Raw genomic sequence first — 25,519 nt, 5'->3', positions numbered from 1 at the left:
TCAAATAAGCAGGTCATGCTTATGAACAGGCAGCTTTCTGTTCTCGTGGAGTCAGTCGGGAGTCAGAAAGCAGCGGTTACATCCACACAACGACAGAGTAATTGCTGTGGTAACAGTGTTGTTTAGAGACTGGCCAGGGTCAAGGGTGAGAGATTACCCTGAAATATTTTTCCTGAGTAGAAATGGCTGCCTCAGTCGTCAGCCGTGGCCTGCTCACTTCTCCGCCTTGAGGCATTCAAATTGACAGGTCTCATTATGTGTGAACTCCCGATATTCCCCTTCGGATTCAGCAGCCTGTCAGTCTCCACCTGCCTGTCCATCTCGCTGCCGCATCACCTCGGCACCCACTCACTGACAACCAGCAGCTCCTCGCCAGCTTTTAGGCTGGGTGGAGAGAGGCAGAGTGTGTGTGTGTGTGTGTGTGTGTGTGTGTGGTGTGTGCGCGTGTGTGCAGAGGAGTGTGTGGGTGTAGGCAGTGGCAGGCTTTATAGAAAAGGGTATTCTGCAGGTATGCTGCTGACAATCTGACAGGGGCCTTCTTGTAAACAAACTGCACCAACCAGCATGATCTAACCTATAGCGTTGTGCTGCAAATTAGAAGGGGATTCACACCTCACATGCATACAAGCACCTACATATGAGTAAACGCAGGTGCATGCACATATAAGCACACACACAAAGACACACACAGACACACAAGCATGATGGTACCTTAGCAGAATCTTAAGTACCTTATGCAAACTGTATGTTTGTTGGGGAGGCACAGGCAGAGTACTGATGAGTGGCTCATTATGGCAACACCAGCGCTACACACTGGGTATCGCATAATCAAAGCCTGGGGGTACGTATTAATTATCCTTTTGAATAGTGATGAAATTTTAAAAAGCTTCTCCTCAAGGCTCACATCACGGATAGATGAAACAAAGCGCAGCACAGCTTGCGCGCTGAGGCTCACATGTGTTTTTACATCTGTTCAGGATATTTCAATTTGATGCTCAACAAGCTGAGACTGAGATTAAAGGATAATAATGTGTCATCCTCCACACAAGCAACTCTTCCAGAGCGAGTAATAGCACATCAGCAGGCAGGCAGGCAGGCAGGCAGCCTGGCTTCTGGAGGAAAAGCTAGCTAACAGCCATCACAGGCGAAGTCGATCCAGACACGCATGTGTCTCCTGCTTGTCTCCAGTCAAGGTTGCTGAGGCACCGTCTCTCACCTTCCCCTCACACATACCAGTTGACTGGGAGAAGAGAAGGCCCTGTTAGAGCAGAGTGAGGCGGAGGGGTGGGGGTGATGTATTGAGATTTGCTTGAAAGAAATATTTATGAGCTGCATTTTTTTTTTTTTTTAAGAAATCGTTGTCTTTAATGAACATGTTTAAAGATTGTTTCACCATCTATAATTTATATGGCAGGGCTTTGTCAAGGAAAAAAAAGGCTAGTTTCAAGTTTGTACACACGAATCCCCCGATCATCACCGCAAAGTGCATCCTGAACATCTGCTCTGCCGGAGAGGTGTGACTGCCTGACACCGCTGTGGTGTGCAGAGGGACTCACGGGAGGCAGAAGCATCGTGAGCAGGAGAATATTTGCTGCTAAAACAGTGTGAGGAATTATTGGTGATTGACACTTGCTGGACAGACAGAGAAAACAAGTGGATGGAGGGAAAGAGGTTTGGAAGGCCTTGAATATCTGCAAGGCTGTCACTCAGAGAAGGATAAGAGGAGGTGAGGATTGAAGGACTGTGATTCAGTATAAAGCCTTACTGTAATTATCTGCACTCCATCAAGACTCTAAATCCAACAGATCAGTTAAAAAAAAAAATAAAATCAAACTTCTTTCCCTATAAAGCAGTGAATCCGAACAGGAGGCAGTACGGGGAAGACAAGTACTTTTTCTTTGTACTCCTTTTTATAACTCAAATGCATATATATATATTTTTATCTACTTGAAGCTACAGGAAAGTTATTGATTAGCAATCAAAGGCATCATTGTTCTCTTTTTACAGAAGAGATTTTTAACCCTGACTTGCTATCACAATATTCAGATACCGTAAAAAAACAACCATATTTTGCTAAAGTCACTTCAAAGGAAGGCTCGAGGGACACTGCTCCGTGTGATGACATCATCAGGGTTATTTTTTTCAGACAATGAAAAGCTCCTATTCGGCGTTATATAACAGTTTTCAGTCGATTAGGTACTCTTGTACACTCTAAGTCAATTCCCGACCAGGGGCCTATAATGTACTTGTACCCCAGAAGGTATTCCTGCAGTTTCCACGGGGGTACTTATAATTATAGATATGTATGTGCATAAAATGTATAAAAAATTGCAGACTAGCTCAGTTGATTTGAAACAAAATAGAAATTACAATTAAAAACATTTACATATCCACATATGTGAGTGCAGACGGTCCTCTCCTAAAACACAGACGTATAGCTACAGAAGGTCGTCTGTAAAATGAAAAATGAATTGTTATATGAACATTTAGTGGTCTAGTGGTCGTAGTATGACGGGAGCACACGAGGAAGTCAGGCGACACAGTAAGAAGAAGGATCCTGTGCGTTCCACTCTCCATACGACCATTTACTCTGCCAGAAGAAGAGTTAGTATGTCCCATTATGTTAGTATGTTAAAAAGCACTATGCCAAAAGTACCATGATGTTCTGCATCAGGCTGTATTTTGCAGTATTCAGGCCAACATGCTACTCTGGCTGTTCCAATGTTGACACGTGACCTATTCTCATGTAATTATCAGGAGATTTTTTTTTTTTGTCCCATAGAGGGTGCTCAAAGTGCTCATATGCTATATGTTGTTTTGGGAATCATTGGTCAATAGAACTACTGTATTATTCTGTTTCTGTATGGTGCGTGTTGGTTTTTAAGAACTAGTTAGAAAACAAACAGAAGATGAAAGTGTTACAGAGAAGTAATCGATAATTACTTTAAAGAGTAGCTAAAAGTAATGGACAAGCACCTGAAATAGCGAATGGGTTGATTGTTAACGAGATGAAAGCAATGGATAAACAGTTAAAAACAGTTTTCTAATGTAAACTTAAGAAATAAATGGTTGAAATATTCACTAAAAGTGTTGGATAAACTGTTGAAACTGAGAGCTAAAGAGGTTTCTGTCTGCATTCAAGTTTCATCAAAGCCACTCAAGCATTGACTGCTCAAGTTTATGAAAAAAAACATTTCACAATGTGCTTTTTGAGATAATCAATGCTGTTAAATAACCCCCAGTCAAATTAAATCCATTCAAATTGAAACATCTGGAATTGAAACCCAATCAAATACAAAATAATTTGAATTATGTATTGTATATTGAAAGGTTTTTGTCATATTTGAGGTGGACGAAACATTAGATACTGCATATAATAACACCTATCAATGTACAGCATTGTGTAAGACTTGCTTGTGATTGTTAATCAGCGGTAAAGATATGATGACAGGCATCACAGAGGCAGTACCCACCTGTGTATCCTCACAGGCAGGAGGCTTTGAGAGCTTGTGAGATAAAGTTTCTTTTTCCTCCTAAAAGATAAAATATGAAACTGTTTTTGCCGATGAACAATATCAAAAGTCAAGCAGCCAGCCTTCATGACAACATGGATCAGACTTTCTTTGGTTCAGCAGAGCAACGTTTGTCTGGATGTCTCCTTCTATGACCAGAGTGGATGATCTAATAGCCTGCTGCTGCTGCTGCTGCTGTAGATACACCCTCAGTGATGACAGCATGGGTGAGCAGGTGAGGTCACAGCCAATTGTCACTAATAGGAGCGAGATCAGCCGCGGCACCAGCAACTGTGTAGAAACTCTAACCTTATTATTTACAAAGCTGTATCTCGAACCTTATCAGTCTCAAACGGAGGTTTTGCCTTCAGCGCGCGCGGCTGAGCAAAGATTATCACAGTCAAAAAAAAAAAAAAAAAAAAGAGAGAAGAGAGGGGAAAACAAGCTATACTGTAGCTGTCAAAATTTCATCCTGTCTGAATTTCTCCTTTACAAGTGCCTCACTATATGTAAACACAAGCACACACCCACATAAAGACGCACAGCCAAATACACAGCCTCAAAAAAGTATACACGCCCACACACACACACACACACACACATACACACTGCAATTTTCCCAGTCAAGGATGTTGGAAAAGCTGTCAGACTCTCACAAAGAAAAGCAAATTTATTTATTTATTTGAGTTCAGAGTAATTACCGGCATTACCGCCGTGCTTGGCTGTGACATCTCTTTATAAAATCAGGTGTCAGAGTGCGCCAAGTAGAGACGTGCCAGGGAGGAAATGTGACTCTTTTCCTCCTCTAATCTCTAATCAAATTAAATAGGTGAGCACTTTTTCCTGCTCTTACTCTCTCGCTCTCTCTCTCTCCCCCCATCACATGAGACGGGAGCAGATAAGCTTTGCCTGAAACTGCCAAGTGTACATCTAGATAGCATGAAAAATCCTACTTGTCAGCACTTCTGTAATTTTTGGTCCTGAGGAATTTTTCAATATGAGTGCGTGAGTACACACAGCAGCAGCTGAAGGAAAACACCAGAGCCAGGAATCCAATTGAAGGTATTTGTTTCCATTTCCGGCTATTTGGCAAAGATGAGACTAGATAAATATGTTATTCATTCCTGCCGAACACAGTGGCTTCTAAAGGAAATATGTTACTCTCGCCTCTTTTCTTTGACTCTAAATAATTGAACAGAGAGAAAGGAAGGCCTCTGCAGGGTTCATATTGAGTTTTTACTGGCTTTTCCCCACATCTCTTCCTACCATCTCTCTTCTTTAACCCACACACACACACACACTCTCACATGAAGATTCACACACATACAGATCAGATGACAACACGGTTGTGTGAAATTTCTCGGCTTTGAGCTTTTGAACAAAATAAGTGAGATGAAGACGAGTGCAGGTACAATATGGTCAGACTCCACTGGGTTTGCTGATGCTCACACTCCTCCTCCTCCTCCTCCTCCTCCTCCTCTAGCATGAGCACCACCAGGCGCCCCAGGGCCCTGACAGAAAAGATATGACATATTTAAAAAAAAAAACTAGAAGAGGGGAATGAAAACAACTTCCCCCATGAAGACAAAAAAAAAAAAAGGAAAAAAAAAAGCCTGTGTTTTACATCTCTCTCACAACGACAGCTTCAGGGACAGTTTATGTGCGAGAGACAAAGATACTTTGACACTGTCAGCGTCTGTCACTGAAGCTACCAATGGTTGCTGGCGAGAAGCTGCTGCAGCAAAGCGGCCTGCTCGTCTCGCGTTGATCGGCGTGTGTGTGACACCGTGAGGCGGGCTGGGTCTTTTGTGTGTGACTTGATGTCTAGAGGCCTTTATGATAATGAATGTTAGGTCTTCCCCGACTAAAACATATCAATAAATAAAACATAGGAACTCCTCCATTGTGGCTGATTCGCACATGGAAAGAGGCGCTGGGCCCCTTTTAGCTCACTGCCACTTTAAGGGAGCGTAGCTTATCTGTGATACAAATACACCATCATAAACACTTAAGATGAACAATCCACCTGAGACTAAGAAAGCAGCCCTTTTATCCACAGTGAAGAAGAACTATACATAATTAAAAGAGGAAAGTGTAAAGATGTAATTGGTACGTTGTTGATAATCTTGATTACCATTATTAAGTAGTTTTTAAAGATACATGACTCTGAGCCATATTTAGAGGACCTAACTTATTAATCAGGCAGCTGTTTGCTGTAGCTCTTCAGAGAAATACAGAAGAAGAGGTACAGTAATAACTCAGTGTGTGTGTGTGTGTGTGTGTGTAAAGAGAGGAAGTAGATTCTTATTTTATGAATATGAAAAATGAACTTTGCCAGACCTGGAAAGTGATATGTGCAAGGAGGAAACAAAACATTTAGGAGGAACGACGACTCTCAGGATCAAAACACATTTGAAATCTCAGACCAGAGGAAACACAGTTAAGAAATTACTCCACAAGAGCTAGTTCCCCCTTTGTGTTTTAGTCTTGTGAAAAGTCTTTGTTTCTTTGTGTTTTTGCTCTGACTGTAGAGGTCACGTTGCGGGTCTTACCCTCAGGTTTGAGGTGCGCACACAGGTGCTGTGTGCCGTCCGGGCTCAGCTCACCCCCGGCCATCCCCAGGCACTTCCTCTCTACAAACGCTGCGGGAAACAAAAACAGTGGCTGAATGAAGATGTAACATTAAAAGACTGAACAGTGATTGGCCAGAAAATATCAGTACAAGTTCATTTTGAGAGGTGGAAGTTTAAAAAAAAAATGTAGAAAACATGAGAACATTTTAGTTTAGTATCATAAAAACAAACCATTATTAGTGGGAAAATGATTAAGTTACAACATAGAGTTACATCTCATTGATCACATTATGAATAGAAAAATCTGTAACTGATATGTAAAACTGTTCTACATCAGAGAACAGACGTTGCTTTATAAAATGAAGAAAAACTACGTTAAATACCAGGAGTAACACAATTTGACTGGTACACACTCAGACTTTTTTTCTTTTGCTTCACAATCTAACATTTCTCAGTGATCAGTCATAATCACAGGAATCTAAACTTGTCAGTGTCTGAATGGAAGAACACACACAATTTACCATGTAACACATACATCATGCACTGTAGCCCCCTCTCTCTCGCTCTCTCTCTCTGTCTCTGTCTCTCTCTCTCACACACACACACACACACACACACACACACACACACACACACACACACACGCACACACACACACACACACACACACACACACACACACACACACACCAGGATCTCAGGGTGTCGAACAGAACCTGTTTGGCCTCTAGCTTTGGTAATGATGCTTGTCATCATAGTCATACTGCCCTCCATTGGTTAAAAGTCATATTACAAGTACTGTGCAGTACAGTGGCAATCCAGTTTGATTCATAGCAGGCTAGTGTAGTTATTATTTTGCAACTTATAGTTTCTGTCCAATTCATCCTGTTCTCTGGGTCTCATCATTGTGATTTTTCTGCCTGCACTAGACTTTTTATAAAATCTTACAATCCAGCAATAAAAAAAAAACCTCCAGTGTAAATGAGTCAACATCAGATAATATGCATGAATTTCATTTAAAAACAGCAGCCTTTGTGTAGTTTTTTTGTAACCCTCTAGGCAATATTACACTACACATACTGAATGTAGTCATCAATGAAACTTCAGGTGCAATTAACTTCAGGCACTTTTTTTGCGTTTCTCTTCTATCTCACAACACGTGGAAAAACAGTAAATTCATTACAGTGTGACTCAAAAGTGCTGCATTACTCACATGGTTGTGCATCATTCCTGGTCATAGTGTATCTTATAGATGTAATGAAGAAGTAATGCACCTCTGGTGTGCTTTTAACAGTGGATTCCTGAAAATGTGTGCATAACAGCTGATTTAAAACATAAATAAGGTGTTGAAATCTTTAAGAATTTGGTTTTGATCCATAAAACTATGTGAACCTTTGAGCATGTCAGTATCAATCTTCAATTTGCCCCCCATCATCATCGTCGTCTCCAACAATTTACTCAGGATGTATTATGAATAGTGAGGGGGAAAGAAGAGAGGAGAGGAGAAGTGGTTACTTATTTATCTTATCTTTTTTTTTTTTTTATCTCAGCTATGTTTCTTACTTTGAAAAGCTGCAGTATGAGCACTTACTGCAGAAAATTTGTAAATTTATTTTCATGCCCTGTGGCCTCTAGAGTATTAGGAAAGCTGTATTTTCCCAATTGCTACCCATCAGTGTCACAAATTCTGCTTAGACTTATGTTGCACTCGCGACAGAGGAGCTGCTGCACTGTGTCATGCAAGTGCTTCCATAACACTGCACAGCAAGATCAACGCATTCACAAAGTGGTTCAGTGATTCTGCTGAATGGATGATTCCTGTTGGCTTTTAGGGGGGCACATGTGTGGCTTCAGTTAAGTGGTTTAAAGATGTGACGGAGCGGTTTCATGAAGTAGAAGCTATTGTAGAGCAAAGTGCTCTGTGTTTTTAAAGGTCCCGCACACCCATGTTGAACTTGCACAGTATACCTGATCAGACCTGCGCTTGATTCCCATCTCACTTATTACCCTGCTAGCTTTGTTGCTCATGTATGAGCTCCACAACTCACACCTTTATCATTGTTATTGGTACAATTGATGGCAGTTTGATGACCTCAGAAAATTCAAGGCACAACCCCCCACCCCCACCCCCAACCCCCTAACCTGTGCAGAGGTCTAATTAGGTGGCAGGAGTGACAATATGCTCTCAGGTTTAAAAAGTCTCTGTTCTCTGAAGCCGTGTTTAAGCGAGTGAAGGGCTGACACCAGATTTGCCTTAAAAAGCTGAGAAGAAATGCTAAAAGAAAGTCTGCCATTGCATCTATGCCTACTTTATATAACTTTGCAATAGAGTAGTCAATGGAGATAATTGTGGGCAAGAAGGGAAATTGTTTTATTAGTCAGGTTCCAGAAAGCTTCTAACAAGTGACAACACCCTCTTTGCAGCAGTTAGTAGTGACGTTTATAGGAAATGTGGTGCTGATTTAATAGCACATCTGGCCTGAGACAGAGGAAGGCTGCAAAATACAGTAGACCATACAGCAGTTTAAATTGTTTATGGTTATTATGAATTAAGAAGCTAGCTTCATCTGGTGTTGCCCGTGACTACCAGGAAAGGTTGCGTGACGACTGTAAACAGCGTGATGGCGAGTGGAGAGACAGTGGACAGCGTTGGCGATGGCTTACCTGAAACCGAATACTCACAACGGGCAATGCCTATGGATCAATTCCACGTTAGCTTGTGGCAACAAAGACTTCATACTGGACCGTGACAACCGTTTCACTTTGAGATTCAGCTCTGGGACAACAACATCTGTCTGGCATCGCCGAGAGAAACACAACATTACTAGTTGTACAGTATCAGTGTCTTTGTTTGCCTTGGCAATGAACATGCTTCTCAAGTCAGCAGAGGTGGAACATAGTCTGTCCAGATCTGGCACACATTAACCTTCAGTCTGAACCTTCACGGACAGAATGACTTTTCACAGCAACATTGGTGCCAGGATGCCAAAGGCAAGAAAGGTTTAAACCAAGAAAATCCAAGACTTTGGTCCCGTGGAAAGGACGAATATTTGCAAGAACCGCCTTCTCCTTGGGAGAAGTCCAAAACCCATCGGGGTCTGAGAAGCCTGTGAAGATGGCGGCCTAGTCAACATGCAAGGAGCTATCAGCCCGGCTATCAGCTGTGGATAAGTCAGGACTTCTAGGTAAGTTTAAGGCGGAGTACAGAGTACTTTACTATGATGTTCCAAAGACCATTGCTGAGGGCTAAAACATCAGCCTCTTTCTTGGCAGGTAGCTAGACCTACCAAACACCCAAGATGCATTTCACTTAATGGACACATTGGCATGCTTAGTTTTCCTTTCAAAGCCTTGACAGATGACTTAAAGGTCACCAGAGACAGAGAAGTACTACTTTATAGAGACTTGACTGGCATCAGAGTCTCCTCTGTAGGCTTTAGAGTTGAACTGGAAGGAAGCGGCAGAGAATCGGCTCATATGTGGCATCCCAGTAGGCTCTGTGGCAGCTGGATGAGCAAGACCTCAATATGTCCGGGGGAGACAGAGCTGTCGGCCAATCCAGGAGGAGATCCGTGCAGAGGTGGAAAAGAAACGCTACTATCATAAGCAGAGAGCTTGGACTAAGTGGGACCAAATAATTGTCCCTAAGTTCACCTGGATGGATCTTTGGGAGTCAGAACCAGCTATAGACTTAAGTTTATGATCCAATCAGTGTATGATGTCTTCTTAAGCCAGTCCAACCTGCATTGCTGGGGTCTAGCCAGCATCCCAACATGCCCACTGTGCGGGACGGTACAGCTGGCACCATGGTAAAGTACTGAAGGTAACAGCTGGCACCATCTGCACCGGAACACAACAGAGCAAAACATCGACTCCCAATGAGGCATAACATCACCTTCGTCCAGGTGGGAAATACCTCAGCAGGAGCTCAGGATCTTGACTGGGATGTTGCATAAGCTCGCAACTGGCGCTGAGGTTTGACCAAGAGGAAGCAGCTGAAGTTTCTGGACGACATTACAAGGACAAAAAAACTCCAGATCATAATAATTAACTGTTCCAAGTGAGTGGCTCAGTTGCAAATCACTGCTCCCTGGAAAACCGGAAAGAGGAGTTCAGAGAGGAGTTCAAGAAACTGGCCACGTTTAATTTTATGATATTAAGCTCACATTTACAAGGTGTCGTGTTATGTTAACTTTGTTGGCTATGAAGATGCTTCTCCTGCTTTTCGTACCCAATAGCACCCCCACATGGCACCATGTCTATGGGCTATTGGCTGTAATAATAAAACCAGGAGGTGTATCTTAAAAGTCAGATCACTTCCCTGTTGTTCACAAACTTAAAATATATCTCTGAAACACTGGGCGTTGTGAGGTTGCAACCAGCGCGTAAAGGCTATCTTCATAGTTTGGACCCTTGTATGGGTTTTACTGGTGAAAAAGTTTGACTATGTGTAGCTGTCAGAGAGGCCTGACTAGAATAATGAGTGCCTAACGTCTGGGAGGCAGGCTGAGGGGAGCTGATTTAAGAAGCTGGTCATGTTTAGGATATTGCGATGATTGAAACCAGATGGCACTGAGAAAAAAACACACTTTTCATTTTTCATTACGCACTCATTTGGTGAAAGTCCTTAAGACATACAGTAATGTCCCACTCTGTTTGAAGATGAGTCCTAAAAACCCTGTCAAACTGCCTGCAATGAGTTTGGAATATATCAGAATCCATTCAGGACCGATGTTTGTGAGAAACCTGGCAACCTAAAGCTCCGTCACCAAACTTACACGCCCTGATGAAGAAATGCCGAGTGAATCAGGCCAAAGTTCATTCTCCTCATTCATTGACTCAAAGGCACCGGACACGCCAAAGAACCCTGGAAATGTCTTGAATAAAAGCCTGCGCACCCATGTAATGTGTATACCTGCACACATGCAGCCACAGTCTCTCAGGGCCGGGGAGATGGTTTGGCAGGGGATCACGGGGAACAGGTCAACATGAAGAGCGGGGGTAAGGCGAGGCGAGGCAGACGGAGGAGTCAAAAGAAACCCGGCAAAGTCTTTGAATCCAGTGGAATTCCTCTCCTCCTCCGCGGCTCCTCTGGGAGGCGTCAGGAGCCTGTGGAGAGAGCGAGGTAAGACGGGGCCTGTCAGGAACAAAGCTCCAAATTCACATGATATGTTTAGCTAAAAGGGTGAAAGAGAAATGAATCAAAGCTTGGCGGGATCAAAGAAACGCAACAATAAAGTCAAGGCGGTTGCCATGGGACTAGCAGGAGATGCATATCATTTATAAGTTGTTCTTCGGCTCTGTCAGATGTGGAGGGAATTGATTGTTATTGTTTGGAGGATGAACTGCTGCTGGAGGGGGTTAAGAGCAAGGGTCATCATCACACTGCGAGAGGAATATATCTTCTCACTTGTTTTAAACAGCAGCCGTCTGTGATGTGTGTCAGAGGCCACTGCAGAAGCACCTTCAACTTGTGATAACAGACAACGAGACAGACACAAAGACAATTTTGTCAACCCCATAAATATCTTATTGCCACAAACCACTGATAGGCTAAACATTTGTTTTGCATCTTACACTGTCAGAGGTTACGATCATTGTTGCTGTTTGAATGGGAAATCAAATAGACTTAAGCTGTTGACTGGAGACTTTCATTTTCTTTCAAGCAGCGTAATTTTCAAACAAAGACTGCTGGAGAATAACAGGAATATGTAGAAATGTTTTCCCCCCCAGTTTTTAATTTTTTTTAAAGGGTCAATTCACCTAAATTATTAAATGGTGATATGTAACCATGTAGTTGGTTTGGTTTCAAACTGTACTCCTCTAAATCTTTGGCCACCACTTTAACACACAGGATATTGGTGAGATGTTTTATTTATTTTTTTCTAAATCTTACATCAGTTAGAGTGCCTCCTATAAGAGTTTAGGACACCAACCATAAACACCAAAATCCCTAATTTGAGTTGAAAATTGGTGTTGCATATATTTCTCCATCTTTCCATGTCATCTCTCAACTGTCTGTCATAAAGTCATAGACATGCGCAAAGCACTACTTAAAAAACACAGTCTGTCTTTCCAGCAATTAGTGTATGTTGTGGTTGCTATGGCTAATGGATGATTTATTAAATTAAAAATACTTAAAGCTTATTTGACTAATTATCAAAATATCTCAAAAACATTGGTAGATAAAAAAACAACAACAACAACCTGGCTCAATCAAAGTGAGGCAAAAATGTCCTTTTTATTCTGATAAGTCAAAAGCCTCAGCTGAGTTTGACTGACACAAACTAAAATAAGTCGTGTCTAAACAACCAGAGAACAAACTTATTAAGCGAAGTCTGTAAATCAAAGAGTTTCACTACTGAAAAGCATAAAAAAAAAAATTAGCAGTGAGAAAGAAATAGATTCAAAGTTAGACTTGATGAAAATAGAAATCTAAATTTTCACTTAAGTCAAAAATGAATTGATCCAAGGTCAAAGTTATTATTAATTATCAATAATTTGACTTACCACTTGAAGCCTATTTTTATTACCGTCTTAACTTTTCTTCTTTTTTTTCTTTTCCTAGTTGAAATGGGCTTCCACACACATCACGTTATCATAGCAGAGCGAGTGCAACAAATATTCCTCTGCACCGAAATATTCCACTTATGTCTTAATTACAGACATTTAATGGCATCCCCGAACCCACACACATCTCCAGTCAATATGACTGACATGACAGTGAAAATGTCAAACATTTTTGTGTGTGTGTGTGTGTAGGCAGGTGCCTCTTAGTGTGCACATTGCTTTTCTCTCTCTCTCTCTGTGTGTGTGTGTGTGTGTGTGTGTGTGTGTGTGTGTGTGTGTGTGTGTGTGTGTGTGTGCGTGTGCAAAGATGAGACCCAGTCTGTCGTCTGCTCTCTCAGATTGCACCCATGAGAAATCCCAAAATAACAACAAAGAGCCCTCAGTGGGTCGGATGAAAGCTCTGTCACCAACCATTTCAGCACCGAGAGTCTCCTCCCCTACTGTAACCGCTTGAGTGACACCTCACACGTCACGCGGAGACAGGAAGGGGAAGACGGGCTCTCTTATTTGACCGCGACACACATTTCCACGTGTTAATGGGGGCACTGTTTGTTGGCTTTTTTTTTTTTTATTTATTTTTTTAGCGAAGGCCCAAATGGGCTCTGATTACGAGCCGGAGAGGTGACCTGTTCGCTCTGTCGCTGCCGATGTTGACGTCTGTGCCTGTGTCGATAAAGTTGGCTGGCTTTGTTTTTTTTTGTTTTTTTGTTTGTTTTTTCTCCATAGTTCACAATAACGCTACAAACACATCTAAAGCGAATCAGTTACCACATTGCATCTTGTTTGTTGACAGAAATGTTAAAAAAAAATAATAATAATAATAAAATTACAAGGTTCTTACAGACTTCTCGTTGCCTTGTCGTCTGTGTGCGGTTGCCAGGCAACCAGGAGACGCATCGGCGAAGTCACGTGACTGCTTTTATCCACCAAGAAATTGCTGCAAGTCCCCGTAAAACTACCAGCTGTCATCATTTATAGGTACCGGTAGGTGTATTATTTTTTTATTTTTTTAAACTAAAGATAGAGACAGGCTAACAGTTTCCCCCCCCCCCCTCCCCGACTGGAAGCCCGACTTCCAGGCTTTGTGCTAAGCTAAGCTAATCACCTCCTCCGTCTCGCTTCTTTCTTCGATTTTCCGTTCTAACTCTGAGGAAGAAAAAAAAAAAAAAAAAAAAAGCAAATATATATAAATATATATATATATATATATCAAAACGCTGAACTATTTTACAAAAGTTAACAAACGAAGAAAAACTATTAAAAAAAAAAAAAAAAAAAAAATCTTAGGCGCCGAAGCGAACAGTAGACGGATCAATTCAAAATGTCTGCAGAATCGCAGCAAACATTAAGAGTCCATTGGATCTAAAATACACGGTGCCGGTCTGATACACCGAAATAAAGCCCCCCTCTCCAACGAGGAGGACTCAGTCCCCACTAGTAGTTAAATTCACAGTGAAACTCCCTCCACGTTTTACCACTGATGTCAAGCCAACAAAACTACAAACGGCAGAGAAGGACTCCATTGTTATTTCTAACTGGTAGAAGCCTTGGGGTTATTTTTTTTTTTCCTCCCTCTGCCTTGAAACAAATCAATGAAGCACATCTCACTTTGAACAATTGCACATTTGCTGAAATCAGATGTGGGCTGAGGAGCCAGCCATCATTGCGCTTATTCTGTTTGTTGACAGAGGAGGACTTTGATAAACAAGCCCGCTCTTTGAAACAGGTGCCCGAGCATGAGTTCAGTTTTGAGAGGCAATTCAGAGAGACCTGACTGATTAGAGGATGTTTGTTATTCTGCATGCAACCATTCGGTTTCTGTATCCGTCCCAATGTCAGAGAGGCTTTCAGTATAAACAACGATACTATTTTTTTTTTTTTTTTTTTTGCTAAGGTAACACAAAAAAAAGTTTTGACACGGATGCTTGCAAAATTTCAAATATCCCACCAGTCAAATTGTCTGTCGTCTCCTGTCACTTTGATAAAAGTGTCAACAAACAATATAACTTGGTAAAATCAGCCTCCGCATGCAGGTTTTCTTTAGCCAACGTTGCCCCCATGTGGTCACTTTGGGAGTTGCAGGAGCTAATACATTAAATCCTATGAGACTTTTTACTCTTGTAACTTACTCAGCAGGCTTTGATTACATCACTTTTGTTAAAAGTAAAGACTGTGTTCTCAACTGAGTTACAGAAAAAAAAAACACAAAAAAAACTGCAGTCATGACTTAACCGTGATGTGTTTTCACTGGCTCCTCTACAGCAGTTCACAAACTCAGCTTATCCTCACTATCAAACATGTGGAAGTGTTTTCCAATCGCTATCTACTAGCAGCAAATGGTCTTAAATCAGTCATTGTAATATCAAAGCACTTAACACTAGAATGATGATTACTTGCAGGTGGATATCCATGCTGCTTGTCAAGACTGCATTTGAAGAAAATGACTGAGCTCTTATCCGACACGTACAGTACAGCCAGTGTTCAATAGGCAAGATCACATTACAGAAGATTACTTTGGAGTTTCAGCAATTTTCCCAAATTACACTGGCCTTTGGTCTCTGGTAAACTTGATTGACTTGAATGGTTTTCATTAAAGAGTCTTTGCCGTTGATACTGGTGGGCAAAAAGTTGAGGCATTTTGAGGGTGAGCGGGTGCAGCTGGGAACCTGAAAGTGGACGGATATGCAAATCCTTTCATGGAAATGCTTCATCATGTTTTGAGGGGGGTGGGAACACAGAGTGCGCGCTTTGATTCGTGATGCTCATCTGTACATTGTCTCACTACCATTTGGTGCCACTTAGTTGTCTTTGCAAGGATCTCTTTAGTGGAACAATATCAGTTCTGAATTTATTACATCAATGCAGGCCTTCACCATCAGTATGGCCGAACAGTGTTGCAGTGGTGTTTTGATGCGTTCGGTGGACATTCACAATAAAGTAAACCTCATGTGATTTACACCCCGTGTCATATTTGAACTCCGGTCCACCCTCCCTCTGTCTCTCCCCATCCAAAGAACACAATCTGAGTAATGGAAATCAGTTAGATGTCACAAAGAGCCCGAACCCCAGACTGACAAGAAAATAGCCACGAATAACACGACCACCCTTATTACCCTGTGCGGAAAATACTTAGCGAGGGATCCAAAATGAAGAGTAATCCGGATACACTTTCTGCGTCACAAAGAATAAAAGCTATTCATCCCAGCTGGAGATACTCCCACGTTCCCCTCAGCTGTTTGGCTGCTTTAACCGTTGCCTCAAGAGGTACAGTATATCTGTAAGGGATTAAAGGATGGTGTCAGATGCTTCTGCGCATTAGGAGGCTGCGCTGCACAACCAAATGCATAAAGCACAGATTCATTTCCATAACCTGACGAGATCAACCTTGATTCGGAGAGTTTGCTGTCATTCAGTGTTCAGTTGAACTCTATAGCACACATGTAGCTGCTGCTGGAAAGAATTAGACCGTTTGAAGAAAACAGGAAACTAGCGCCGTGTTTCTGAGAGAGATCTGCAGGTTTTTGATGCCATCTAATGGAGATTCACCAACATAGCAGGGAGCTAAAAAAAAACCAAAACTAGTTGTTCTGAAGGTAAAATTGCATTTCAGAGATACAAAATGTCACCGAGCATTTGAGCTGCAACTGCTTACAGTAAGGTAAAAAGAGTGACTGCCCCAGAGATGAATGATAAAAAGTGTGATCACCCTTTATCCCCATATCTATAAATTATAGACAAACAGACCAAAACAAAACGTGTTGAAATGGGGGGAGTTTTGAACGAGGCCTCTTTCTGGTGGCTGGTGTGATTTAAAGTTCAAACAAAACTGTTCTGAGAAGGCAAGAAAACACAGAAGACCGAAAATAAAAAACAGCAAAACAAAGCCCCACCCAAACCTTCCTGTTTGACAGGGGTGACGGTGAAGAAGGCTTCGTCTTCCTCCAGCTCCGGATACACAACCCATCAATGTAGAAAAACGACATCCCATTCAGATGTTATCATTTCTTCTTTAATCATCTTCCCCCTCCTCGTTGCATCCAGATTGCATCATCACAACATGAGAGTCCAGAGGCCAGATGCGCACGGCCGCCGTGCAGATGACCACAGCCTCGAGTGTGTTGTAGAGAGACGGAGCCAAACAATGGCAGGCAGCTTCGGTTTGGAAAACATTATTATTGTTATGTTGACTGTTAATTCATGTTAATACATGATATTAAGGTCTAAAGGATTTTTCTATCTACGCCAGAGATGACAAAGCAAGCAGCCCCTGTGGATGATGATGTGCTGTAAGAAGCAACAAGCCCCGGACTGTCCCGGGGATTCTTATGACATTTTGACCTGCAGTAAAACATTCAAATCCACTGCACCACCAGAAGTTCCAAGAAAAGCTGTCTAGACTTTGTGTGCTTATCCACTCCCTCAAAGAACACTTCCTTAAGTAAAGCAGAGTGCCTCAGCGGGGAAGTATGTGGATAAAATTGGCACATTTTCCATACCATAAGCACTGGCTTGTTGTTTTAGGATGCCCCTGTACTGCTTTGTCAGATCGGACGTTTGCTGGCGTGCCAAGCTGTGCAGAAGAAGGGGGAGGGGGGGGAGGAGGGGGAGGAATGGGTGGGGTGGCGGGGGCTGCAGCGGATGGCTGCAGAAGTGGTGAGAGAGAGAGAGAGAGAGAGAGAGAGAGAGAGAGAGAGACGTCGAGGAAAAGGTGCTTTGAGTGTCACCTGGACAAGAGGAAGGAGGAAAAGGAGTCTCGGTTGGTGGAATTAGGAAGTTACAGGGAAGCATGCACAGGACGAGGTCGGTCGAAGACGCAGGAGCACAAGGGGATGTGGGGCGAAGCAACGAGAGAACAAGGGTGTACGGCGAGTTGTACGAGCGGTTGGACACCAAGAAAGAAAAAAAGAAAAAAAGGATGCCAGTTCACTAAGAGACCACAACACGTCCTGAGGCTCAACGCACAAGATTTCCAATTTGAAGCTTCACACAACAACAAACATGTAAATGTTAAATATTATGTCACCTTTTATTGGTTCTCCGGCTTGTTTTGACACAATCGCGTGTAAAGAGATCCCTCACCTTGGTCCTCGACTTTCGGTCGCGGTTACCTACAACATACAGTGCACCGTGCGTCACGCGTGTCGTTAAGCGTGTTTGCCGCTCACGCTTTGACGCAGAGCATGGCATCCAGCAGGTTGTCTGTGTGTCTGACGTGCGCCGCGATGAAACCGTGGCTCTTTAAAAGCCGCCTGTATTCCGTCGCGCTCCTCTGCCTCCCCTCACACATGCTGAGGGCCTGCAGCAGCCCACGACTCGGCCCCCGCCGGCCTTCGTCCAGAAAGATCTCGCTCAGCAGGAGTCCACAGCCTGGCAGCAGGACGCAAACGCAGACACACAACTTTAGAGAACAGTCGCATTTGGGCTTTGAACTTCTCCGTTTCTCTGTCAGGTTTTCAAAAGGTTAAGTCTTTTTCAGTGTTTGTACGAGCTGAACACCGATCATGATAGTCTTCCTGAAACTTGCAGGTTTTTTTTTTTTTATCAAACAATGCGGCAGCTGATTCCACGTCTGATTTCACCACAGCGAGAAGTAATCAGTAAAAATTAAATGAAATTAAAATCTGGAAACTCTAGAGGTTTAACTGACACGCAACTGAGAACATACTCAACATACAATAATTTTTTTTAATTTTTTTTTTTATGTTGTATGTAGTTATGTTAGCATTTATTGTTCATGTAGTAAAAAAAAAAAAAAAAAAAAGTTTAAAATGAAAAGACTAAAAACGCCTTGAAGAATTTTACCTGGTCTGCATGCAGCTGCGATTTTGCTCAGCAGAAGGTTCACTTTCTCATCAGACCAGTCATGAAGAATTCTCGCCAGGATGTACAAGTCTGTTTTGGGCAGCTCATCTTTAAAAAAGTCTCCTGTTCACACCGCAGGGACAAAGACACAAGTAAGACCAACCGTATGAGCTAATTACACTGTAGCGTTCAACTTTTAAACATACGAGGGTGGATCCGACCGCTCAGAGACTGTGCGTGCTGAACAGCGACGTGGACGGAGCCGGAGGAAGATGAAACATTTGTGAGGAAGTATTGAGTTATGTCGCTCGATCGTCATCGGCACCCGAGTTACACGCGGTTTCGTGACCACTGGACCAGGTGCGGCATTGCTTTTGGCGTGAACCTGAAACCTCTGCGGAAAGCACACATCCAATTCAGTCTGGAGGTTTCAGGGAACAGAAAGAAGTTGCCGGGGAGGGACGATTGCGCGGGCGCGGAACTCGTGTGTCTTCAACACGCTGTGAGCGGGCGTGATGTCATGCCGGAGAACCAAACGTTGAGGTTGTTTGCACCGAATGTTTCCCCTTCGGACGCTTCAGAACTTCACAGCTGAACTCGATGTTGAAAGTCTGACCCGGTGACGAAAACCGCCCCGGTTGCACTTTTTTTTTTTTTCCAGTCCTGGACAATTCTGCCGCTCAAACCACCTCGCCTGGATCATTGCTCCAATGCCCTGTGCTTCCTGAAGCATTACAAAGCTTTACGTTACAGATTTCCTGAGTTGGACACAAAATGTCATCCGATCAAGTCCGTGGAGAAATGGCCGATGCACCCGGACCAGAAGTCACCAAAAAAAGTGTTGAACTCGGGTCCTGGTGATGATGAAGGGACAAAACTTGGAACACCTACTCACAAAGTTGTATAGCTTCTCTTTGATCCGTGCACACCATGGTGCTGCTCACCATTCACGCACAACAGGAGCAGTCTCGGAACTTTTTTTTTTTTAATGTATTTCTAGTGTAAATAAAGAGTGACAGCTGACCTGCTACAAAGGACACCCTGTTGTCTGAGTGAGGTGGATGGAAATGTTCCCTCAATTCAACAACAGCAGGCAAGTCAAACACTATTACAGACAAGCCAGGATGGGCTGTAGTGAACTCATGGGCCATGGCACCAGTGCATCCTGGAAACACAAAAAGATGACATGTAGGAGAAGAGTTTCTTATCACAAGACCCAAACGTGGACTTCTGCATCCCTTTCCTCACCTCCGAGGTCACAAGCCGTTTTATAATTGGACAGGTCGAAGGCTGTTGCTACACTTCTTCCTGTAACTTCAGCGACGCAGTGCATGGCTTTCATGAACCGCAGTTTGTCCTTTAAATGGAGACGCAGGGAGGAATAGCATTCGTTAAACATTTTGAATACGATCCCATCTGCACTTTGTAAATCTGATGCCGATTTAAATCGTCACCTGAGTCACGTCTTTTGATTTGTTGCTGAAGGCCCTCTCGTGCTGGGTGGTTCCCTCCTGCACAGCACTCTCAAGGTGGGAGAAAAGCGGCCACACGGTGTCGTTACAGTGCTGGATGTATCCGTGCAGAGAAAAAACAGCATCCGAGCGCAGGAACCGCTCGGCCAGATCGGTGTTCTCGTACGCCGGCTTTGTGCCCGCTGGAAACAGAGACGACAGAAAACAACGCGAGGTCCACTTCAAGTGAAGGAAAGGGGGAAAAAAAAAAAAAAAAAGTTACCGTCATGTAATTATCTGGAGAGCTGACTTACTTCTGTCTTTGCTCTTTAACAGTCCCAGAGACACGCAGGCCTCCAGCAGGCATTCAGTCCCCTTCACAGAGGCTTTGATCTCCTGGGCCACCTGTGCTGCTTCCAGCCCCGGCGAGCCGTGCAGCACGTCGAACACACTCAACCTAGATGCTGTAAAGAGCGCCTGCAACATATTTGGGAAGGCAGAAGGGACGCAGAAGTTTGATTTTATTGACGTGATATGTGATGTTGGACGATGTAAAAACACACATTTCCTGGTTCTAAATAGATTAAGGAACACGTGTGGAGTGACGATAACGTTGCAGTAAAAAAAAGTGCATTACTTCCTTTGTTCCACTACGGTTCCATCCAGGACATGACAGGTCCGAATAGACTGTTAATACGTTTCTTCAGGAATGATTCAACGTTTTGGGAAACAATTCTAATCTGTCTGTGAGATAAGAACAAGCTCTGCGGCGGAGTTTGCACGTCATCACTGCTCCTGCCCGGGTTTACTCTGGTTAACTGCAGACTCTAAAGTCAGTGTAGTTGTCTATAGTTGTCTGTGTCTGTGTGTCAGCCCTGTGACCTCGTGCCCTGTGTGAGCTGGTATAGGCTAGACTCCATCGCCCCGGTAACCCTCAAGGATAAGAGTATCTAGCTGATTGAATGGATCTCTATTGCTCACTCTGTGTCACTATAAACTGCACTTGTGCTGGAAACACAGGCATCCGTTTTGCTCCAAAAACAGGGTTGACGTGAAAGTACATTTTTACCGGATACTTAATCACAAAGGCCAAAGTCTTAAACAAGCAAAGAGTCATCTGGATGAGCCAGAACCATTTTGGAAACAAGCGCTGTGGTCAGATAAAGTTCAGATTTAGCTCTCTGCCAACAATCATTAACGGTGTGTTTGGAAAAATAAGAGCAGCACTTAAGAAAAAGAACAACCTGCCAACTGTTAAACATCAGAGAGGAAATATTCTGCTCGGAGCGGTCTGGAGCCGGTAGTGACCATATTTGGGCGAGCGGCGGATCGGCCTCGATCTGATTGGAAAGCTGACGATACTACGTCCCGCCCACAAAGAGCAGAAACCAGACTACACCACAGGCGTGTCAATCAAACAGACCCGCAAGAGGGACTAAAAGAGGGACTAAAAGAGGGACTAAAAAGACCACAATGACCAAAAAAATGATTGACTTTGTATTTCGTGAGACTAGTTGAATGGGAGTCTATGGAGTTAAGAGACTTTTTGGAGCCAAACTCCAGTGGCACTCGGTGGTATTGCAGCTTAAGGCACTTCTGTATCGGCCTCATTCTTTAGACCTGGAAGCTGCGAACACTTTTATGTGCAGTTTATGGTACAGCTGCAAGGTTTGTGTTTACTTCTAGTCACTGAATCTGAATCAACGAATATGAAACTCGCCCAAGCTTTTGTATCTGCAGTCGCTGTACAACTCCTTTATTTAATCTGTATCATGGAGTCCCCGGGTCACCTTCAGGTTGCCAGGCAACCAGCACAGATGACAGGAAGTCACCGCAGCTGAACAAAAAACAGTGCAGCACACAACCCCTCTGTAAAACCCGCCCTATACAAGAGTGGCATCAATCCTTCTATCGAACGCCCAGCCAGAAAGTGAATACGCGTGTTAAGTTGCTTAATTAAATTACACCCTGCAGAAATCCACTACAAAAATGAGGAATAATAAAAGTTGATATTTTACTGTCATCACGCAGGGCTTTAATACGCAGACACCAAATTACCTTCGAGGCTTTGAATCCATCCATCAGTGCAGTGATTCGCTCCAAGTCTTCTTTGTTCGGTACACCGTCTTGGTGCTGCGTCACACTGAGCTCCGTCGCCTTCTCTCTGCTCGTTATCAGCGGTGATGTTGTACTCTCGGAGTCATGGAGCGCCACCTTTCTACCATCCGCATGTTTCGACACGCTGTTGACTGACGTCCGGCTGCTCTCCCTCACTTCACTTTCGCTTCCTTTCCTTTTCACCTAGAAGAGGAGATTGTTTTATGTTTAAAGATGATTTAAAACAAAAAAACAACAACAAAAAAGGGAACAGATTTTGGTCCTACAGTGAGAAGAACTAACCTTATGGGCCAGACTGGCTGACGGGGTGTGCCGATTGTGGTGTGTTTGACTGTCAGCGGCACTGTCGGGTCTGAGAGGGGAGGAGGATTTGTGTTTGGCTGCCGAGCTCTGGCTGGACTGAGGCGGCAGGTTGGGTCGGGGCTGAGCGGCCACTGAGTGAGTGCCGTTGTCCGAAGAGGAGGTGCAGTGGTTGTAAATGAGGCCGAGCTGTTTGCAGAAGTGGTTCAAGGGGAAACCCACAACATTGAGGAAGTCTCCATGGACATACTCCACCAGCATGCCCCCGAGAGCCTGAATACCGTAGCCGCCGGCCTTGTCCCTGACGCACACAAACACACAGAGACAGACGGACTTCACGTACCCGGCACTAATACAACACAAAGGCTGAGGCATTCTTCAAATATACTCGTATACTCTTACTGACCCGAGTCCAAACACAAACCATGTCAGATCAGACAAGACAAACACAGATGCAAATAAACTCCGCCATCAAAGTCCAAAAAGCAACAGGTTCACGGAGCTCGCATGCTTAAATGACCTCGATCGATCGAGTGCTTGGTCGGGTCACTAAACCAGGAACGACCGATAGCTGCGACATACATATGGGAGAGTTCAAATGTTCACACTCACATGGGTTCACCACTATTGATGTACTCCCACAGCATTTCTTCGGAGAGATCAGCAAACTTCACCTTTGTTTCTTCGTAGAAGTCTATCAGCTGGTAATCCACTTCATCGTCTGGAGGTGAAATAGAAATACTACATTTGGCCGATAAAAGCTCAGCATAAAAATCATGCGTTCCGGTTTCGTTTTTTGATTTACTTTTTTTCTTTTAAGTCCAACGGTTACCGAGATGAGACTTACTTTCTTTCTCATGGCAGAGGACGACAGCTACACCAGTGAAGACGCTGTGCTCTTTACCACTCAGGCTGGAAGAGAAAAATAAAGATAGCGGAGAGAAAATATATATATTTTTTTTTAAAAGACCCGGTCCATTTTAGTTTTTTGAATGTTAATTCTGACAACATGTAATTGATACTGACCTGGACAGCATCCTGTATGCATCATTTTTGTCCACTGGCTTCTCCAGAATCATACCGTCTACAGTCTGTGGAAATGACAGACAAGAGAAGACAATGTAAATACATACACATAAAACCTTTATTGCAGGCAATAAGCAAATGCTGTAATGTTTATCTTACCACAATGGTATCTGCTCCAATTACTATGTCTGGAGTTTTCAGGTGTTTCTAAAAGCAAATGAACAGGACATAATATGTTCTTTAATGTCTCTCTACAGGAACAAAATTCATACTGCTAGCCACACAACAAGTAGCTGAACTCACAAAGGGCATCCTCCGGGCCACCTCCAGGGCCTTCTGCTTGGCCGTCTCCACAGCATACTCATGTGGTGCCTTGAAAAGCCCCTTATCGAGTGTTTCTTTAAACCAGGACGGTACAACCTCAAAACGCAAACCCTGACACGTAAGAGACCACAAAGCAAAAAGAAAACACTCATTAATGAATAAGCATTATTCCTTTAGTCAGCCCAGGTTAAACCTTCTGTTTTACTATGTGCTATAAAGGCCCTTAATCTGTAGTTAGCAGCACTATAATTCACCGTTTTGCTTGTCCATACGTCCTGGTTTTCCCTCTGTGACTTTGATTTTCTTATTGTAGACAAGTCTGCCTTTTTTTTTATGCTTTAATTAAAACATGTGACGATGTCTACAGTGGGTTCATCACGCATACTTCACTGGGTGTAGCTGCTGTAGGTGCGGTGAGCATCAGAAATGAGCAAATATAGATCTGTCCTTTGTACAGTAAAGACAAGGTGAGATATACTTCTGTACGTGTATTTACACCTCCATCTCGATACATACAAACAAAACTGTGCGAGTGTGCGTGTTTAAACATATAAGCCAATAAATACTCCTCCACCCTGCTGCTTAACTTCATTCGCTTTGTTTACCCCGTTTGTCTCCAATCTCTCTTAAATACTTTTTATCCAATAATTCAGGCGGCATTACACCTAATGAGACGCATACAAATCCACGTTCCCTTTTTCACACCATTAAAAACTGTAGAAAGAATAGTTTGTTTTGATGTGTTCATTTCTTATATAACCTACAGCAAGAAAGAAAAAAAAAAAAATCACAGGAGGGGTAAAAAAAAAAAAGCCTGAATTAAGCTAAATTGATCCAAAGTCCCCTTGTTAGACCATATTAGGACATGCATTACTAAACAGACTTAACATTCACACTCAGATTAACACAATAGCTGTGATCAGAAAACTTGTGGGAACCAAAAGGAGAGTCGAAGCCCAACTCCTATTTACATATTAACAACTTAACGTGTTTCCAGTCAGATCAGCTGTTGTGATCAACCCTGCAGTCTAGTGAGTAATGAGGGAAATACACACGGCATTGCGGAGGATCTCCAGTCTCCTGGGAGAAGCGCTGGCCAGAACAACCAGTTTACCGGAGAGCTTGGAGACGACTGGGTTCAGCATCATGGTGGGCCTTCTCGTCGTCTGAGGCGAACACAGTTAAACATTACAGATGTGGCCTCATTTCTGTCAAACAACTCGGCAAAAAAAAAAAAAAAAAAAAAAAAAAAAGGAATCGGGTGGCTGCAGCGGTTCACAGAGGACATTCAATGCAGAGACTGTCCGTCACATAATCAATCCACATTGATGTTCACCTGATCGATTGGAAGTCATTTCTTAAGGAAACTCAAGCTGATCTAACGTGATGATTTGCTGCTTGTCTGCGTTTCATATTCGTGTTTAATTGAGTACATTTGGATTCTGGACAAAACGGGTAGTTTGAAGATGTCTCTTTAATCGGTTAATCTATAAGCACAATAGTGTTTACTTGCAGCTTTTGGTCAATATATCTCATGCATACGTAATGTGGCATTATAAAAAACATTTAAAAAAAGAAGACAGTGAGCTGCAGCAAGTACTGCAAGAGAAATCTCAACTCTGTAATTACAGTAGTAAGTATTAAAGGTAATAAATAAACATAATTTATCATCACACGGTTAAGTTACACACATGTAGGTTTAAAAATTAGGTAGACAGTCAGCAGCTGTTTCTCTTACCTGCTGCACAAGTCAGGAAACTGTCAGCTGTAGCTGCATGCTGAGGACGTCACGGCGTCACGGCGCATACGTGATGACGTTGCATGAAGTAGGCGGGTCCACCAG

At 43.1% G+C, this 25,519-nt stretch overlaps 1 protein-coding gene across 1 annotated transcript; it reads right to left on the bottom strand.

The window, feature by feature from the left end:
• Window positions 1-17,662: 17,662 nt before the first annotated feature.
• Window positions 17,663-25,463, bottom strand: asmtl (acetylserotonin O-methyltransferase-like). The gene is made up of 15 exons (XM_069154300.1): window positions 25,415-25,463; window positions 24,732-24,842; window positions 23,656-23,787; window positions 23,512-23,559; window positions 23,353-23,417; window positions 23,174-23,238; window positions 22,939-23,047; window positions 22,309-22,627; window positions 21,967-22,209; window positions 20,223-20,385; window positions 19,912-20,111; window positions 19,706-19,814; window positions 19,482-19,622; window positions 18,458-18,580; window positions 17,663-18,022 (listed from the first exon to the last, which is right to left on the bottom strand). Exons 2-15 carry the CDS (start codon window positions 24,822-24,824, stop codon window positions 17,817-17,819), a joined length of 2,016 nt encoding a protein of 671 aa, XP_069010401.1. The 5' UTR covers window positions 24,825-24,842; window positions 25,415-25,463; the 3' UTR covers window positions 17,663-17,816.
• Window positions 25,464-25,519: the final 56 nt, after the last annotated feature.

This window comes from Embiotoca jacksoni, unplaced genomic scaffold (assembly GCF_022577435.1).
Source record: "Embiotoca jacksoni isolate LCO1_2020_lvr unplaced genomic scaffold, fEmbJac1.0.p SCAF_2, whole genome shotgun sequence".
NCBI lineage: Eukaryota > Metazoa > Chordata > Actinopteri > Embiotocidae > Embiotoca > Embiotoca jacksoni.
This window is presented reverse-complemented; position numbering and strand designations above follow the sequence as displayed.

Coding starts and splice junctions, on each gene's coding strand:
- asmtl (XM_069154300.1), bottom strand. CDS start 24,824: ATGATGCTGAACCCAGTCGTCTCCAAGCTCTCCGGTAAACTGGTTGTT. Junction 23,788..24,731: donor TGGAGATCCTCCGCAATGCC/GTGTGTATTTCC, acceptor CTTACGTGTCAG/GGTTTGCGTTTTGAGGTTGT. Junction 19,815..19,911: donor AATCAAAAGACGTGACTCAG/GTGACGATTTAA, acceptor CTCCATTTAAAG/GACAAACTGCGGTTCATGAA.